This window comes from Hipposideros armiger, unplaced genomic scaffold (assembly GCF_001890085.2).
Source record: "Hipposideros armiger isolate ML-2016 unplaced genomic scaffold, ASM189008v1 scaffold_54, whole genome shotgun sequence".
Taxonomy (NCBI): Eukaryota; Metazoa; Chordata; class Mammalia; order Chiroptera; family Hipposideridae; genus Hipposideros; species Hipposideros armiger.
This window is the reverse complement of record NW_017731404.1, coordinates 1968300-1986275: the sequence shown is the minus strand read 5'-3', so window position 1 is coordinate 1986275 and position 17976 is coordinate 1968300. Positions and strand designations below refer to the sequence as shown.

The window sequence follows — 17976 nt, the reverse complement described above, 5'->3', positions numbered from 1 at the left end:
CTGGTACCACGCAGTTTCCCACACTATCAGAATTAACTACATTTTAAATGCCATCTTCCAGTCCACAGCCACACGTGCACACCCAGTTGCAGTAAATGTACATACAATTTGGTCTTTATCAAAAATTAAAAGCTAAGGAACCCAGGGCCTTGCTATAACTTATGCAATAGGTGCTACGGTAAATAATTGTTGGGTGACTTCTCACGTATTTGCAAACAAGAAAGTAGCCTTTATAGAAGTCTATCTTTATTTGTAAAAAATAATATACAACTAAAGCTAATTTGATTTTTTAAATCAAAGTTCATTTAGTGATAATGTACATTTTATAATAAAATTGTAGTAAAATACTGACATTTGATAGTTTAAACAAAGTATCATTCATGTAAAAATCATGTTGTCGCATGTAAAATTTAATTAGAAAATTCAGTTCACAAAAGTACATATATTTTGTTGATAGCACATGAGAACATTATCATAAATTTACTAAAAGATACAGAACAAAATTCACAGTTAGGCTTGACATTTAGTAAAATTTTATGCTGAATCCACTGATATTTTTGTTAATAAGATACACTTGAATTAATTAATTCAGACTACCAATGAATTGACATTTTATTGTAGAACCAAGATGGTTCTACAATGCGTCTAGTAATCAATTATTTTACCAATAATTTAAATGAGAGATCTAGTTGAAAACACCACTGACATATACCCTTAGCAGGAGAATTAAAATAAAAAGCACTAGCAGCTTTGATTTCTACTTTCATGAATACATACAAGACAAATCTGTATTTTACAGTTAAAATTTGTACAAAAAGTCAAGCCCTGAAGTATTGTTTTCCCCACGAGAAAAGTTCTGATGTTAAAACTTCGTTTAAAAAAAAGAGAGAGAGAGGTAGTGTGTGAAAGTATTTTTACTTAAAATGTTGAACCCCTGCACCGCTTATAATAGAGATGAAATTTAGCCTTCTACATAGTAACATTTTTGCCATTCAAGAGCCAAATTTACAAAACCCACAGAATGTTAAAGCTGGAATGCCATTAAAAAATAGTGGTATAGACGTGGAAGAACTTCGGTGAATTCAACAGAAAGTACATTGTATTACATGTTGTGCAGTTACTAGTTTAGTGACAATATGTTTAGTGGTAATGTGAACAAAATACATGTAAGTATTCTGAGTCAAGTGAGCTTCATTTAATCAAGACTTTACTTCTTCATATACTTTGACCATATAGTGAAAATATCCTTCAAAACGGAGTCATTTGATTCTTCATTGTTTTAACACATTGAGGTCGGGGCATTTAAATATACAGACGCAAATCTGCATCACTGGTCCACAATGTGTTAATAGCACACAATTGTTATAAAGGTATCCATACTAGCCCTACCATAAAATTAATCAATAAATAACTCTGAGAGAAATACCCATAAGCCACAGGGAGCTTCTGTGCTTTATACTCCTCTCAGTTTCTATGTACAAGCATACTGTAGTGTTTGTGCACATGGTACTGTGAAATCAGGCAAGGAATGAAGGTTAGCAGCCTTTCTCTTCACTTGTTCTAAGTGGATGCATTGGAAAGTAATAAATAGCCTCATAAAATTAATAGCGATAAACTCTACCTGTCAAAGGTGAATACTATATAATTTTCATAAAGTGTAGGCAGTGTTCCTAGAAATCCCATTAAGGAAACCCAAATTGTTCATATAAAAAGTGCACAAGTTTGTCCTGTGTGTAAAAACTTCTTAATTTGGGTGCATTTTTTTATCCAAAATGATTCGCACTACTCAAATACATTACAAGAGTATAAAAGCACACCAACGAAACACACACACACACAACAAAAGGAATGATTTCCAATGAGATTGGGAATGTGGAGAAGAGGTTATGGTTAAGGGAGCGAGTCTCCCATGTGCTCAGACTCGATGGAATTGCCTTTTAGGATCAGTTACACCCACATGGAATGAGTTTGTAAATCTGAAAGCAACAGGAAGAACAAACACAAACTTAAACGATGGTTAGAGCTTCTTACTTCACGAAGATAGTGTCAACACTTTATAAGGTAGGAAGCAACCCCTAAAAACAATCGCTTTGATTTCTTAGAAATTAGGGGGGGGAAAAAAAACTCTTGAAAAAGTTACTTGTTACAATTCACAACGGAAGAACATTAAAAAAAAAATCAAAATAAAATATAGGAACATAGGAGCTGAGGTCCCCAAAGTACCAAAAGAGAGAATCAGACTTCTTCACATTAGAATTTTTAAAAATATAGTTAAAGGAAAAATTAACTGGGCTCTGCACAGCAGGTTAAATGTGCAACCACTTCAGCGGAAATGATCTAGTCCTCTCACAGCTCTGAGAATGTGCTCTACCATCCAGTGCTCTACAGACAAAACAGCAAACGCACATGATGTCATTAGCAAAGGCCCCTGTTTTAGACTTAAATTCACCTCTGACCCACTGAAGTTTATATCAGCAATTATCAAACTACAATTTTAGTAACATTTTAAGCTTGCAATATTATTTTTTCTCATGCCTAGTCCAAGTCACTGGTTCAGAGGTATATATGCTTTAGACTAGCCAAATGTACAAGTCCCCATGGCACCCTCGCTCAGAAAGCATTCCAACAGTGGTTTCAGAGTGTTATTATGGTTCCATCTTCTTCTAAGAGTTTCTGATCTGGGGCATGCGTTTCAAATTCTGTATTTGTGCCACTTGCTATGGGTGCTAAACTCACTTCATTAGAGGGAATAAAACCATTCTGTCCAGCCCCCACATTGAGTTCTAGCTGCGTTAATGATTCCAGGCTCTCGGCATGAGGAACGGCTTTAGGGATCTGCTGTGGGACCCCATTGTCCTCGATGATAATGTCATCTTCCTCACTGTCTTCATCCTCTGGCTCAAAGCTCGGTTCCATCTGCTGGGGGTAGCCGACGAGGCTGTTATCCGTGGACTGGCCGGAACTGCCAGAGGTCCGACTGTTCCTAACAACGTTGTTCCGCTGGTTTGCTGGTCTCACCGTGATGATGAGGTTGCGGCTGTTTGCGATCATCATGTCTGTCACTTGATCGAGGCTCTTCCCTGAAACTTCTATGCCATTGACCTCTAAAACTTCATCATTAACAGCTAATAGTCCTGTGCTTTGGGCCAGACCTCCAGGGACAAGTCTAGAGATGAAGATCCCGGGGACCTTCTCTAAGCCATGCGGTGTTACCCTGACACTGGAGCCATCCCGGATGTAGAATCCTAGGGGTTTCTCGGTGCCATATTTGTACAGGCGAACCCTACGGTGCGTTTCTGGGAGGATGTCCACGTCTATAATAGAAGATACCGGTCTGAAGTCTTGGGGCATGCTAATGACTAGATGTGGCTTTTTCCTGTGGTTGTCGGGACGCAATACATTGGTTAAAACATTCTTCTTCTTTATGAGTGTGTCTGTACCAAAGGCACTGTAGTCTGCTTCTTCTGTTTAAAAATAGAATAAAATAATTATAGAAATGCTGTAAAAACACCCATTTATCTACAGCTGAATCTGTACAGGAAGGATAACTAAAATGTATTTGGTACATAAACACACTAGTTAAACATTAGCTTATTCTAAGCAGGTGAAAATGTAGTGCAGTAAGATTGGCTATACCAGAAAAACCACTAGGTGGCCCTCTCAAGTACACACAAAATTACCAAATGTTGAAGTTAAATTTGATAAAGCTCATCAACTATGAGACATTAAGTATGGCAAATGAAATTCTGATGCGTCTTACAAACATTCTTAAACATCATTTTAAACAAGTTACTTAAAATATACTTTTCCTTCATTTGTTTAAAATACCTCTAATTTGCTTGTTTATCATATTCAACTCAATGACACACAAGGGGCCACTTTGGATTCCCAAGGCAGATCAAGAGAACAAACTCAAATACCTGCATTAGAGGCTGGCTGGGCAGACAGTGTGATTCAATAAAGCAGATAATATACACTAAGTGATAATGTAATTAGATGAATGCATGTCAAACACAGGAATACAGGTATTCTGCAAACACACACTCTCCCTCTGTTTTCTGAGGGAGTTAATTTTACACTTTTGAAAGAGGCTGAGGTATAAGACTTTAACTTTTTTCTTCACTGTGTGAAAAACAATAAAGTGCAGGGACATTTTGTCTCAGTGGTAGTGACCAGCTACGGGAGGGAAGGGCTTCGGCAAGTGGGAGGGCTCCTGCCCCATTTAACGGCACAGCTGCTCTTCACTCCAGGAAGCTCTGCTTCATGTGCTACAGGAATTTGAGTGGCCAAATTCAATTTGCCTGCGAGTGTTGTTTTTTAGGTCAAAATCTTCCATTTTTAAATGCTGACACCCAGTTAAACAACAACAAAAACTTGTTTGAGCTAAATAGCATCTGGGGGTTGAATTCATTCTCCAAGCCAACGATTTATAATCTCTGATGTGAACTAAGGGAACACAGGGCCCCTAAAACCAGATATTCTGAAATGACATTGCTGAAGGAAGACAGTCTACAAACAAACCATCTCATCAGAAAATGAGGAGGAGAAAAGGAAATGCAATTAATAGCAGGCACGAAAGTTGAAATCATGTTTCAGAAACAACTGGGGATAAACTAAAAACGTAAGAGTCACCCCCCTGCCCCCGCCAACAAAAGAACTAGTTCAAAATGCTAGTCTTAGTATCACCGTCTGTACTGGCCTTTGGTTTTCTCTCCCTGGACTCTCACTCCCTCTTATTCATAAGTATTATCACCTCTACTTTATAGACCAGGAAGTTAAGGGTACAAACTAAGTTACAGAGAAAAGACTGGCCCTAGGTTTTCTTACTAGGCCAATCAATACTTAGTGTTCCCATGTTGTATCAGCCATGTGTCCGAGAGTGGAGAACTTCCATGTCTTCTCATGCTACTTGAACATCTTTCAAAAGATATTCAGAGAAATACACAAGACTAGGGGTACTTTATTTTTTGGCATTTTCCCCCCTTCAGGATAACTTTGTCTTTATTTATAAAGTATTTGCACTTGTTCTTACAGAGACAGAAATTTATAATTTGGCTTTGGAAATAATCCATTGACACAACAACCTTTTTGGCAAAATTTGGCCAAAAATCTAACAACGATCATCCTCTACTAAATGTGTTTTCTCTAAATTTTATATTTTCATTTTAAAACAACCAATGAAGAAAGCCCACATATTTATAAGGGAAATTCCAGACCATACAAACTAAAAACAAAATTAAAGTTGCCTACATACCTATTCATGGGAAACCTAACAGAAAACCCCAAATCTGCATAATTTGGCATCCCATCCAAACTGTTTGAATGCTCTCTGCTAAATTCTCAAAAGCAATATGCCCCAGTACAAAGCCTCCTTTGTTCTCCCATCTAGCTAATCAGTTTCCAGCCACTGGGAAAAGAAATATTTTGGCAGAAAGCCAGGGTGCAGGGTGTTAGTTTAAAGTGTAAAGGTGAATGTCCACCGGGAATGGGAGTTCACTTTCTACCTGAGCATGTATATCAAAGCACTGAACTCAATGAGACAGAAAGTTTGAAAACTTGGTTCATAGCAACCTTCCACTTGTATAAGCCAGCCTTATGCAAGTGCCCGATATAAGCTTATACTACAGCAAAACCTCACTTACCCTGAGCCTGTCCCTCAGCCGGCAATCTCCGCTAACTGGAACAGACAGGGATCCACCTGGAAGGCCACTGAACAGCCTAATTCCCTGCAGGCCCTCCCTCTGAATCTCTTACTCTTTATACGTTAATTCTGAAAAGCCTGGTTATCTCACTCCTTGGCTCACCGAGTCATACGTGACAGATTCAGAGCAAGGGATGGTAAAGGCCCACGAGTGAGTGGCAGGCACAGATACAAGAAATAAAAGCCTACAGTGGATAACAAGCAAATCTAAAAAACAAACAAAGTACATAAACACCATCAGCGTCTCTGTACAGTAATAAAACAGTAACAGTTCACAGTGGGGTCTTCAAGAAAGTTCAAGATTATGATATGTTCAAGTTTAGCAGGAAGATGGGGAAGGATGAAATAATTTTTGAAATTGTTCTAATCCAAGGGTTATGGCCTTCCTCTGTAAAGCTTTATACAGCAAATACTGTAGGTCCTGCAGGTCACACAGGCTCCGTCGCACAGGCTGTCATAGGCAATCCTATAAAGGAATGAGCATGGCTGTGTTCCAAGAAAACCTTATTTACAAAACAGCCAGCAAGCCTTCATTTGCCAACCCTTGTTCCAAAATGGTTAAATGAAACAGATCTGGCAACTTTAAAAGGATTAAACGTCACTTTTAAAGCAATATTCAAATTTTGCAGACCCCTTCTCTTCCAACCATAAGAAAAGTCAATCACCAAGTGTCTCAGAAGCACCTGTATGTGGCCAGGCACCGTGCTCTGTGCTGCAGGTGCCGCGAACAGAACAGGTAGGGTGCGCACTTCCATGGTGCTTACAGTCTAAGTGAGGAGACGGCAGCTGACAGTTTCAAACAATTACATCGTCCCCAAGGTGCCAAGGGCTGCGCCGCGCCTGTGCTGTGGGAGCCCAACCGGGTTCACAGGAGAAGGCAAGGCTTCTCCAGGGAAGTGAGGCTCATGCTGAGGCTGGAAAAGGAGGCAGCAGCTAATCAGGTGGAAGGGAAGGAATAACATCCCAGGTACAGTCACAGGCCACTTGGCGACGGGGATACGTTCGGAACGCATCCTCAGGTGATTTCATCGTTGTGGGAACATCCCAGAGTGCGCACAGAAACCTATGGAGTAGCCTACTACACACCTAGCTGTATGGCCTGGCCTCTGGCTCTTAGGCTACAAACCTGTGCAAACAACATGAAATTAAATCAAGCTCAAGAGCAAATGATGTAATCACGACATGAGACGAGGGTGCTGCTGGTGTCAGCAGCGCAAACTTCTTTTAACAAGAGTACATTCTAAAATAACAATAAAAAGTATAGTACAGTAACTACGTAAACCAGTAACATATTTATTATCACAATCAGGTATCATGTACTGTACATAATTGTATGTGCTGTAGTTTTATATGGCTGGCAGCACAGGTTTGTTTACACCAGCATCACCACAAACACGTGAGTGACTCGATGCTCTACGACAGAACTTTTCAGCTCCATTATAATCTGATGGGGTCCCTTTAATGTATGTGGTCTGCTTCATTGACAGAAACCCCGTTATGTGGCTCAGGACTCAGGACTGCAGTGAGATTACAGGGTGGGTGGGGACGGAGAAGGAGTCCAGAGCTAGTCCGAGGCTGACAGGGGCCAGAGGCAGCCAGGGGCCAGGTGGACAAACTGGGCCTCCAGGGAAGCGTTGAGGAGGATTAAGGACCTCCCCGCCTAAGGGCGATGGGAAGAAAACCAAGGGTTTTGGTTGCTGACAAAGTTCACTCTGGGCGCAAGCAGGAACATGGTCCTGAGGGGCTGGTGGGGATCACTGTAGTGACTTAGGAAGGTACCTCACCTGGAGCAGGTGGTGGAGACGGGGAAAAGCATTTGAAAAATAATTCAAACACAGTTTTAATAGGCTGGTGACTGAAAAACAGGCATGCGTCAAAGGTGACTCCCAGGTTTCGGTCTCGAGAACTGGTATCATAATCTGAGATGTTGCTCCACAATTTTTTCTTTTTGTTTTATTTTATTTTTATTTCTGAGGCCATATCTTTTGTTAAACTTTTACAATTTACTATTAAAATGTATATCCCTTAGACCATTTCTAATTTAAACCCTGATTCATTAAAATATAACCTTATGATACATTTACAAAATAAGGTCCACTGCACAGTGAAGTTGAAGAGAATATTCAGGTGCCTGCCCAGCTCCAAGTGGCTACGCCCTATGTAAGACCATGTTTAAAGCAAGGCCCTTCTAGTGTTTCTAACAAACTCCTCTGAATAAACCCAAGATGTAAATGTATTTGGCTAATGTCATACAAAAACGGATGGTGATATAGCAAGGAGTTGTGGTGTAGATATTCTGATCAGATCTGGCGAGAGTCTGAGCCTATCAACGGACCCCAGACTTGGCAGATCATCAGGGCAACCTGGAAGTTTTTTAAAAATACACATTTCCCTGGCTGTATTCCAAACCTACAGAAATGACCTATTTTTTAAATGTACAACCTGTACCTCTTTTCTAATACTGCTTACGGCACAATAACCTAGACAACCAGACAAGGAAAACCCTGCGTGGTACCTTCTCCCTCTGACAAATGAGGAGACTAAACTCCAACAGGATGGGGGCTGGCAAGAGGCCTGCGAGTCCTCTCTGTGAAAATAACTTTTAAGATATCAGGTTTTTTGTTTTGTTTTTACTTCCATGATAAGAGCCCTAGAAACTGAGTATGGAGTTTTTCTTCCCACAAAAAAATTATTATAAAACACAAAGCTTTTCATCACTATCTTCGAGTTCACGCAATAGTCGTTTAGGCATTCAATTGTGAGCTTTCACATCAAAGAAACTTTAGTAGAGTGTATTGGATTTTAAAAGATCACGTGGCTTTAAATTTTTAAATGGCTTTGAAATTTGTTTTTAAAAAATCACTTGGTACTGTATCAAGGGTAATTGCTGCCCTGTTGATCCTAAATTGGAATCAACAAGCCAAGACAACAGAAAATGTGTTGTAATTAAGTAGTAAAGTGTTAACTATACTAAATGTCATGCTTCATGTTAGTTTCTTGAATTTAATGTCCATTAAAGTTTACATGAAATCAGCTTTCTACTTAAGCATCTGTTAAGCTTTGAAAGAAAAAGCATCACCGTGAGTCCCAGAGCACTGTGTAAGTCTATAAGACAGACAATAAGTTAACTCATATTTAAATAAGGTAATGCCAGGTCTTCAGGGGGTAGTTAATCTGCTAAAGGCTGGGGGGGGGAGGAGTGCGGGGTGTATGGGGGCGGGGTGTGTGTGTGGGGGTGCTTTAGCCAGGGTGGTCAGAAGAGACCCCTCTGAGACAGTTATGTGAGCTAAGATCTGAAGTAAGAGGAGGCAGCCATGGAAAGAAATGAAGGAAAAGCTTTCTCAATAGAAGACAAAGCCGGTGCAAAAGCAGAGACGGCAACCAAATCTGAGGACACAGAGAAAGCCAGTGTGGTCGGCTGTGATGAGAGAGTGGCAGAACTGAGGAGGTAGATGAGCTTGTGAAGGCCAGACCAGGAAGGAGTTTATTCCGAATGCAATGAAAAGCCAGTAGAGGGTTTAATGAAGAGATGAACTGACCAACTTAATGTTCATTATTTGCTTAAGTCATATTTATATCAAATTTATATTTTTAAAAACAAAAATTAACTGTTGAATGGACTGCCTATTTCTAAACCAAACTCTAAGGGCTATTAACTGTACTGGACGTTTGCCTCTACTACACAGAAAACTTTTGTCCACATAGATACATATTTAAAAAGGAAATAGCAGAAGATACCCACACCTTAAAAGATGTTACAATTAATCCCATGATCATGTAAGTGTTACAATTCCAGGAACAAAAACAGGTGGTGGTATAAATCAACTCCTATACTCTTTCTAACAAGACCGGGATAATTTTGTCAGACGGTAGTAGTTAAAAATAGTCCTTCTACATTTGAATACATGTTCCAAAGAGCAACTAAAATTTTAATGAAAATTACAACTGCTAACAAGAAAGACCTACTATTCAACAATAATGATTTAAAATAGTCTGCTTACAATGATAAATTCCACTCAAATGTTTGGTCCCTCTCTCCTCTACAGCAGCTCTTTCTTCTCAACATTCTATTGCAGTGGGTCTCAACCTTCCTAATGCCGCGACCCCTTAATACAGTTCCTCATGTTGTGGTGACCCCCAACCATAAAATTATTTTCGTTGCTACTCTATAACTGTAATTTTGCTACTGTTATGAATCGTAATGTAAATATCTGATATGCAGGATGTATTTTCATTGTTACAAATTGAACATAATTAAAGCATAGTGATTAATCACAAAAACAATGTGTAATTATATATTATGAAATATTTATTTCTAATTACAAATAAATGAAATTTTGTCTTGAAGCCTGGTACTCGTATGTGGGCGTATCTGCATGTGGACGGACACGCCTGGAGACAGATAGAGGACCAGTGTCTCGGTTCCAAAGACCATCGAAAATATGTGTTTTCCAATGGTCTTAGGAAACCCCTGTGAAAGGGTCGTTCAACCCCCAAAGGGGTCGTGACCCACAGGTTGAGAACCGCTGTTCTATTGGGTTGTTGGAAATGTCATGACGCATTTTTGAAACAAAAAACAGAAAAATACGTCATGACTTTTCCGACAACCCAATACACACAGCTTTCCAAGGGTCTCTCCCTGGTCTTCATCTCCACCAGTCCTGATGTGTACTCCTGAAAATTTCAACTCTCTCTGACTAGCCTCTAGATTAAGTTCCAGTCTACCATTTCCAATTTCCTACATGACATGGTTGAAACTCGCCAGCCAGATAAACTTTTTTGTCCTAAAACCAAACTGATTTTCTTTCCAAGTCAATCGTTCTTCCAAATGCTGCTTCTTTACGGCACCATCCCAGCATCAGGCTCAAACCCAGAAAGCTCCTCTCTGTTGGACAACTTCTCAACGCTACGCCATCCAGCATAGTGGCGTAGTGACTATCAACTACTCGCGTGTATTTCCACTGCTGCTTTCCTCACCTCCTGGCTCCCCAAGCCCCTTCCGCAGCTGCCTCCTCGCCGCCTGCTCCCTGCTCTCTCCTCTAGAACGCTGCTCACTCCAATTCCTCCTGACAGCCAAGTTAATGTTTCTGAAGTAATATTCTAATTGTACCATAGCTGTTATCTACAAAATTCATCTCAGGGGGTCTCTGGGAAAATTGTGTATTTGTCAGTATTTTGTCAATAGTCAAGTGGAGGTTTATTTTGTTGGTAGACTTTAGTTCTTCCCAACCCAGGAAAGCAAAGATACATAATCAGCGCAATTTCAAAGCCCTGGGAGTGGTCCAATGCTTATCAACCGGCTGGAAAGAAAGTTTCATCCTCAAGGGTAATCCCTCCCCATTCTCCCAAATTGCTTTCTGGGTTGGTTTACAAACATGATAAAGCTTTAATTATCCCACCAATGCTAGGGCCTGCTGCTCTGTGCTGGCTTTCTAACCCTCTTCATTTACCAAAGACAAAGGAATAAATAGCACACGACATGCCCCATCTGCAGACAGATAGACAGACACACAGGAAGGCAGCCATGAAGTTAAACCAAAAAAAAAAGTTTTAGGACTCAAATTACATTTGAAAATGCTTGCCATATAGAGTAGTTATTTCAAATGTTCTTTTGCAAGATTAATATCAATGTTTACATTCCTCCAAAATAATTTTCCTGAAAAGTAACTAATTTTATTTCTGTGAAAAATATTCTAAAAGAGAAAGGAAACATTTACTGATGCCTGCCTACTACTACTATATGCCAGGGCACTGCACTTAGCTCATTTAATTTTCCTAATAATCCTATGAGATAATATGGTCAGTCTATAAAAAAGGGCATTGAGACCCAGGGAGGATAACTAACTTTCCTCCAGGTCTCTATTAAGTAACAAGTACAGCATTTGAAAGCCGGTCACCACCAGATATTCGAATGTTTCTGATTCCAGTCATGCTCTTCCTACCACATCTTTCTGAACGGACAAAATTCCATTCAGTGAAGTGAAGACTCAATAAATTCCTAATTTCTATTAAAAAATAAATCTAAGAGGTTAAAATTAAATTAAAAACACAAAGTTTCTAAAGTATACTCAGTGAAGCATAAAGATAATCATTAAACCAATAATCTCACAAATGTTTTAAACCCACTTGCTAGTTAATATGGTAAGAAGATTCACACAAAATGTCTATCCGTTAAGCTTGTGGCAAAGTCTGTGTATGCTGTATCAATGAGGAAAATAAACTGCTATTTCTCAAGCAATTTTTGTAAACAGTGGTACTTACCCTTTTTTTGTATAAAAATCCTAAGCAGTGGATTGGCCGTTGAGACAGCTTTGTGATAATTATCATCGTTATTTATAGGTAGTAAGTCTCCGTGGATGTCTGCATAGCCTACTAAAACGTCAACATTGGGGATCTTATGAACATGTTGCAGTAATCCATAAAACTCCTCAAATTTTCCAGGTTTTGATCTTTCCAGTGAGAACCGCCGAAATTCTGCTCCAAACTAGAAATATAATAAACATATTAATTAAAAAAAAAAAGTAACAGGACTGAATTTTAAAATGCATGCCATAGAAAAATTAACAGGCATATAATTTCCCTTAATAAAGAAGATAGTTCTGGCAACACAGTCTATTGTCAGAAACCTCATTACCTGGAGATAAAACAGCATTGAGAAAGGCACAGAAGTGTGCCTTCTCATTGCCGTGTCTCTGAAGGGCATCCCTTCAAGAGATGCAGGCTCAACTCAATCCCCGGGGTAGCCAGGCTTCACTGGAGACCATCCTGCACAGTGAGTGACTCAGCTCAAACCCTGTCTGGAGCTTGGATCTTGACAGCAGTACTCTCCTCACTCAGGCCACAGGGTAACAAGATGTGCCCAAGCCTTGAGCAAAAAGCATCTAAGTTTCTTCCCCCATAAAAGGGATTATGGTTTCACAGGAAGTGGCAAGAATTAACAGAAACATATACACAAAGGACTTTGAGCTTCTTGGCTTTTAAGGTATGATACAAATGCAAGTATCTCATGTAAGAACTAAGTCTAGAGATAAGATGCATCTTCCCTATGTCAATACTGTAAAAAAAGCTTTATTAACACATCAAATATATGTCCTACAAATATCCAATTAATGCAAGAAGTGTTTATGTGCTTGGCACAGAGCTAGACCCTAGAGATTAAAAGGCTAAGGCCTGCACAAGCTCACCAATTAGTAGATAAAGAGAATAATTACATCAGAGAGGTATTAAGGGATCACACCAACAGAGAGCACCAATATTTAGCTTCCCAATTCTGTTTCTCAGGTCTGCATCCCTACTCCAGGATCTACACTTCTTCTCTCCAAATGTCCAATTATTAAAGTGGCTCTTACTCAACACTAAGGGCTGGCTTCATCTAGTCCATAATAAACAGGATCTATATGACTAACTATGGGACTAGCCTGGCATTTTCCCAAATGTGGAAACCTAAGAAAGATTACTGGGCCTTCCTCAAAAAAGTGTACTAGCCATGTAAGTTTGGAAAATGCTACATAACTATAATCACACTCAGGAATCAGTGGAGACCAGATATTCAAAGCTCGGTTAACTCCTGTGGTTGATTTAAAAAAAAAAAAAAATCGTTTAAACAAATGTTTGCTAAATGTGTTTGGCCACTGAACTCATTTTCCCTTTAAATAACTCTTATTAGCACCACTAAGACAGCCTTAAGCATCATGCAGAAAGTACCTATCAGAATAATTTGAGGTTACAAATATGTCAATTCATTTTCCCAAGTACCCTATGGGATATCTAGAGTTGCAGCTTTTTCTGTAAGAAGTTCATCTACCTTGCTTATACCCTCGCTACTCACTAGTTTAAAATTAAAGTAAGGGCCGGCCGAGTGGCGCGATGGTTAAGAGCTGGCTTGGGATGCCAGAGGGCCCCGGTTCGGATCCCACATATGAGGGCGTGAGTCGCCGGTGACGGCGTAGGCTGCAGCCCCTGTGGCAGTGGGTTGCCATGGGCTACCGTGTGTGGCCAGCAGCCAGCATGTGTGGCCAGCAGCCAGTGTGAGCAGCCATTAGCCGCAGTGAGCAGCCGTCCAGAAGCCGGCAACTGGATGTGCCTTGCCCGGGAAGAGCGCGGTGATGGTGCCAACTTGGGCAGTAAAGCAACGTCTGAAGAACAAAACGACAGCAACTTGTCTGTTCCCCTTCCCCCAATTCCCCAGCACTGTTCCCATCCCCCCAATTCCCCAATAAAAAAATCTTTAAAAAAAAAAAATTAAAGAAGTCACTAACACCACTTCTTACCTCTAATAAATAATTGAAATAGTTTTCAAAATACATTCCTGAATCATAAACATTAATATTTGTCAAGAAAATAAGGTGACTCATACCTGAAGCTCTCAAAAAGTTTAGTCACACCTTCTCATTTCAAAGTAAATAAAAACTCAGGCACACCCTTCATATCAGAGTGATTCTTATGATGTTATCAAAAGTCACAGTTTCTCCTCCATTTTCTTTATTCTGGTATCACAACATAAAGTTCCTAGTGCTTTCTGATTCATCCCAGGGTTTATCACATCCCCTGGTACATGAATGGGAGTAACATCTAATAATTGAACAATTTAGGGCTTCAATGTTTTTCCCAAAGCTTTTGGATGAAAATTCTTTGCTCAACATTTTTTTCCCTTGCTTAAATGTTATGATAAAAGAAAACAACGGAAAACAATGGAAAACTGTATGGCTTCACAGTAGATGTGCCCTTTTGCAAATGTTAGCAGAAAAAAAAGAGAAATTGTTATGCTTCTTGCATCAAAACAATAGGATTAAGAGAGCTGTTTATTACATGAAGAAAAATACTACGACAGAGATCAAATTAAGACTAATCAAGAACTATTCACTATGGGAACCATTTACAACTTCTTTAGCCTGGTCTCCCTCTTCCTGGCCACCCAGAATATGAATAAACACCCTCCTCCTATCTTCTGTTGCTACATTCTAGAAATGCAAACTTAATTTCAATATTATGGCTGTCCATGTATAATAATTAGGAAATGTACAGCTCAAAGACTGTTCCAAGGTTATTAAAGGACACCACCTTGATTATTAAGAACTTTCCCAACTCTGTAGAAACAGGAAGATAAATAAGTTACCAAAGAAAAGTCACATGGTACCTGGTATCACAATTTAACTATAGCTACATTTGCATTATCCATTACTTTATTTATACTATTTTCCCCTTTCATGAGCAAAGATAATAAAGCTGACACTCTTTTCTATGCAAAAGAAAGAGATCCTGAAATGTGGATTTGCGTATCACCTAATTGTGGTTACAACCTAACCTCTTAGTGATCAGGTCTGCAAAAAGCTGTGATATCAGTAAAGCAGTGAAAAAGGAAATATTGTTACAAACATCTATCCAAATATTTTTAAATAGTAAAGATGACAAGTGTTTTATTTAATCCATTAAAAGCAAATGTATCAACAATACATATTTGAAACACAAGGTGTCACAGACACACTAGAAATAGTATCTATACTGTGTCTATTTATCACCAGCTAGAACAATAGTAGGATGACACTTCATTCCCTGCAGGTTCTCAGAATGCCTTGAGTCTATGTAAGAGACATGGTTCACTAACAGTACAATATGGCAGGTCAAATATTTAACATATAGTTTAGACGTAAGTATGGGAAAGAAGAACAAGTCAGTTGACAGAAAGGCAGAAAGCCTGAAATTCCAGTCCCTAAGTGATCGAGGTTTCCTGGTCTGAGAAATAAATTACTATTTGGTTGTATTTATCAGTGCACCTAGAATTCCTACTCATTTTTTCCCTATGATTAAAAAAATTACTGACTTGCTACCAAGATCAGGACCACAAACTGAATTTTAAGATCATGCAATATCATAAATGTTTTTCTTTTCTTAACCTCAACTCCCACAAAACCAAACTAGATTTATAACAGAAATGCCATGAGAAGGTTCGACCATTGGGCATGAACCACTACTACCACTATACTGCTAGGGGGAAAAGCTCTATTTTGAGTCATCTTAACCTTTAGTTCAAGTACGTCACTTCAATTTGTTATGACAGGTCCATGGAGGATGAAAGGAAGAGCATACTCCTTAGTATCCCTTAAACTGCTCTAATTACATTTCTATTCTTATTAAACAGAATGGTTTCTGAAACTGGTACCTATCCTGATACAAGTTAAGTCACAGATAACATTGTAAAATGATGTTAAAAAATGAATGCTGATATTCTTGATGTGATGATCTCAGTTACAACAACTTACAGAACTTTGCTTATCAACTCTAGATAATAAAAACCATTCTACCCACAGGCTCCAGGGAGCTTTCTTTACCCCACTTTACTCAAAATCACTCCTTGATTTTGCATTCTTAGTAGTCTTACATTCATTGGTGTTTCATTATTTTTGATGTTGGTATGCTTTTACTTTTCTCCTATGCTTTTAATGTCTTTTGGTCTTCCCAACTCTATTTTAAATGTCCTCAGGGTGTAATGCCTACAAATGACTCCGTAAAAGGGCTTTAAGGTTTGGTCTGAAAAGCAGAGCTTGGCGAAGTCACACTCTGTCTTCTCAGCGAATTAAGACTAGATTATCTAAGCTCCTTTTGGCTCTTCGATTCATGAAATACCTGCTGAAAATGTTCCTGTGGCCCCGATCACCTTCCAATTCCAGCTCAAAACCTGCTTTGGAAAAGCATTCCCTAACTAATCCCTATCGACTACTCTGCTCAGGGAGCCTTGCAATTGAGGAATTCGGTGGCTACCGACGTAATTATCAGCAGACTGGCATGCCGTTGGTCAAGAGTGAAAACCCTTGATGTGAAAAGGCAGCATGATGGAATGAAAAGAGCATCCAGACTCGGACTGTGAAGTGCTACTCCAGCGAAAGGTGATAGTGTTCATTTCATAGATTAAATGCATACCAAAGTTAGCGCTAGAAAAATCCCTAGCAGGAAGCAAAGCGAACTTTCCAAGGGCTCTTTAGTTCACTGGGTTCTCTCGTTCACCACTCGATGCACCCCTGAACCACAGAAAGCGGCAACATGTTGTGACCACGGGTGTTCCAGACACCTTTTACTCATAGGCCAGGAGGCGGAATCCCCCCAAACCTTTAGAAAGCACGCTGCGCTCAAACGCCTTAGCTGCATCTTGGCCCTTCCTCCCATCCTTGAACAGGAATGAGATTGAAGGAACGAGATAAAATGCTCCACGGGTCTTTTTGCTACCTGGGCCAGGAGCAGGCACAAGGCCCCCACCTTTCTCCGCTTCCTTCTCAGCAAGTTTATTATCCACCACCGCCCGCCTCTGAATCCCACCGCCGCGCCCTCCACCGTCCCAGGCTCCGGGGCAGCGCCTCAGGCCGTCCCCTAGCCTCCCCCAGGCCCCGGCCCCCATCACGACGGCCGCTCCGCCCAGCCCGGGCCCCGCGCACCTTGCTCTTCACCTCCATGGTGCCCAGGCAGCCGCTGCCCGCCCCGTGCCGGTGGCTGCGGTTCATGCTGAGGTCGGGCCCCGCGGCGGCCTCCTCCAGCCGGGCCGAACCCCGGGAGCGCGGGGAGGGAGTGCGCGGCCGGCGGGCTCTGGACGCGGCAGCGGCCCGGGGGCCTCCTCACAGGCACCTGCAGAGGGACGGCAGCTGCTTGGGTGTCCGCGCAGAGCTTCGCTCGGCTGGTTCCTCACACGGCGAGACCGAGGGTCGGACTGGCGAAGCGGCGGGCGGGGACGCGACTCCCTCCCTCCGGGCCTCGGCGGCAGCCGCGACGGCGGCGGCGGAGGAGGAGGAGGAGGAGGAGGAGGAGGGGGCGGAGCAGAGGCGACAGGCGCCGCAGCCTCGCTCTCAACCACCTCCCCCGCGAGCCCGCGCGCGCGCGCACCCGAGCCGGGCGGGAGCCGCGGCGCGTGCGCGCGCGCGCTCACCTGCAGCCTCCGGAGAAGCCTCGGCGGCTCGCGCTCCGCCCACGCCCAATAGGAAGCGCGCACCTGCGCCCGAGGCGCCAACCAATCGGCACCCGCCTCGCACAGAGCTTGGGCGGGCCGTCTTCTAGAAATTCCCGCCCACCGCCGCGCGATTGGTCTCGCGCTGCGAGGGAGGGGCGGGATCACCTGAAGCTGTGGGGCTCCGTGACCGAGCAGGAGAGCTGGAAAGCGCATGTGCGGGCTCTGGCGTTTCCGCCCCGGGAAGGCCGGCCGGAAGCGCGAGCGCACCTGGAGATGAGCAGGAATGGGTGGGCCTTTTGCGCACGCGCAGGCGCGCGGCTGGTTGCCCGGGTCCAGTCTGGGG

At 41.5% G+C, this 17976-nt stretch overlaps 1 protein-coding gene across 1 annotated transcript; it reads right to left on the bottom strand.

The window, feature by feature from the left end:
• Positions 1–289: 289 nt before the first annotated feature.
• On the bottom strand, positions 290–17479 carry PARD6B (par-6 family cell polarity regulator beta). The gene is made up of 3 exons (XM_019640988.1): positions 17128–17479; positions 11963–12185; positions 290–3464 (listed from the first exon to the last, which is right to left on the bottom strand). The coding sequence occupies exons 1-3, from the start codon at positions 17191–17193 to the stop codon at positions 2635–2637; spliced, it is 1119 nt and encodes a 372-aa protein (XP_019496533.1). The 5' UTR covers positions 17194–17479; the 3' UTR covers positions 290–2634.
• Between the last annotated feature and the right edge of the window lie 497 nt (positions 17480–17976).

Coding starts and splice junctions, on each gene's coding strand:
- PARD6B (XM_019640988.1), bottom strand. CDS start 17,193: ATGAACCGCAGCCACCGGCACGGGGCGGGCAGCGGCTGCCTGGGCACC. Junction 12,186..17,127: donor CCATGGAGGTGAAGAGCAAG/GTGCGCGGGGCC, acceptor TTATATTTCTAG/TTTGGAGCAGAATTTCGGCG. Junction 3,465..11,962: donor GATTTTTATACAAAAAAAGG/GTAAGTACCACT, acceptor ATTTTTAAACAG/AAGAAGCAGACTACAGTGCC.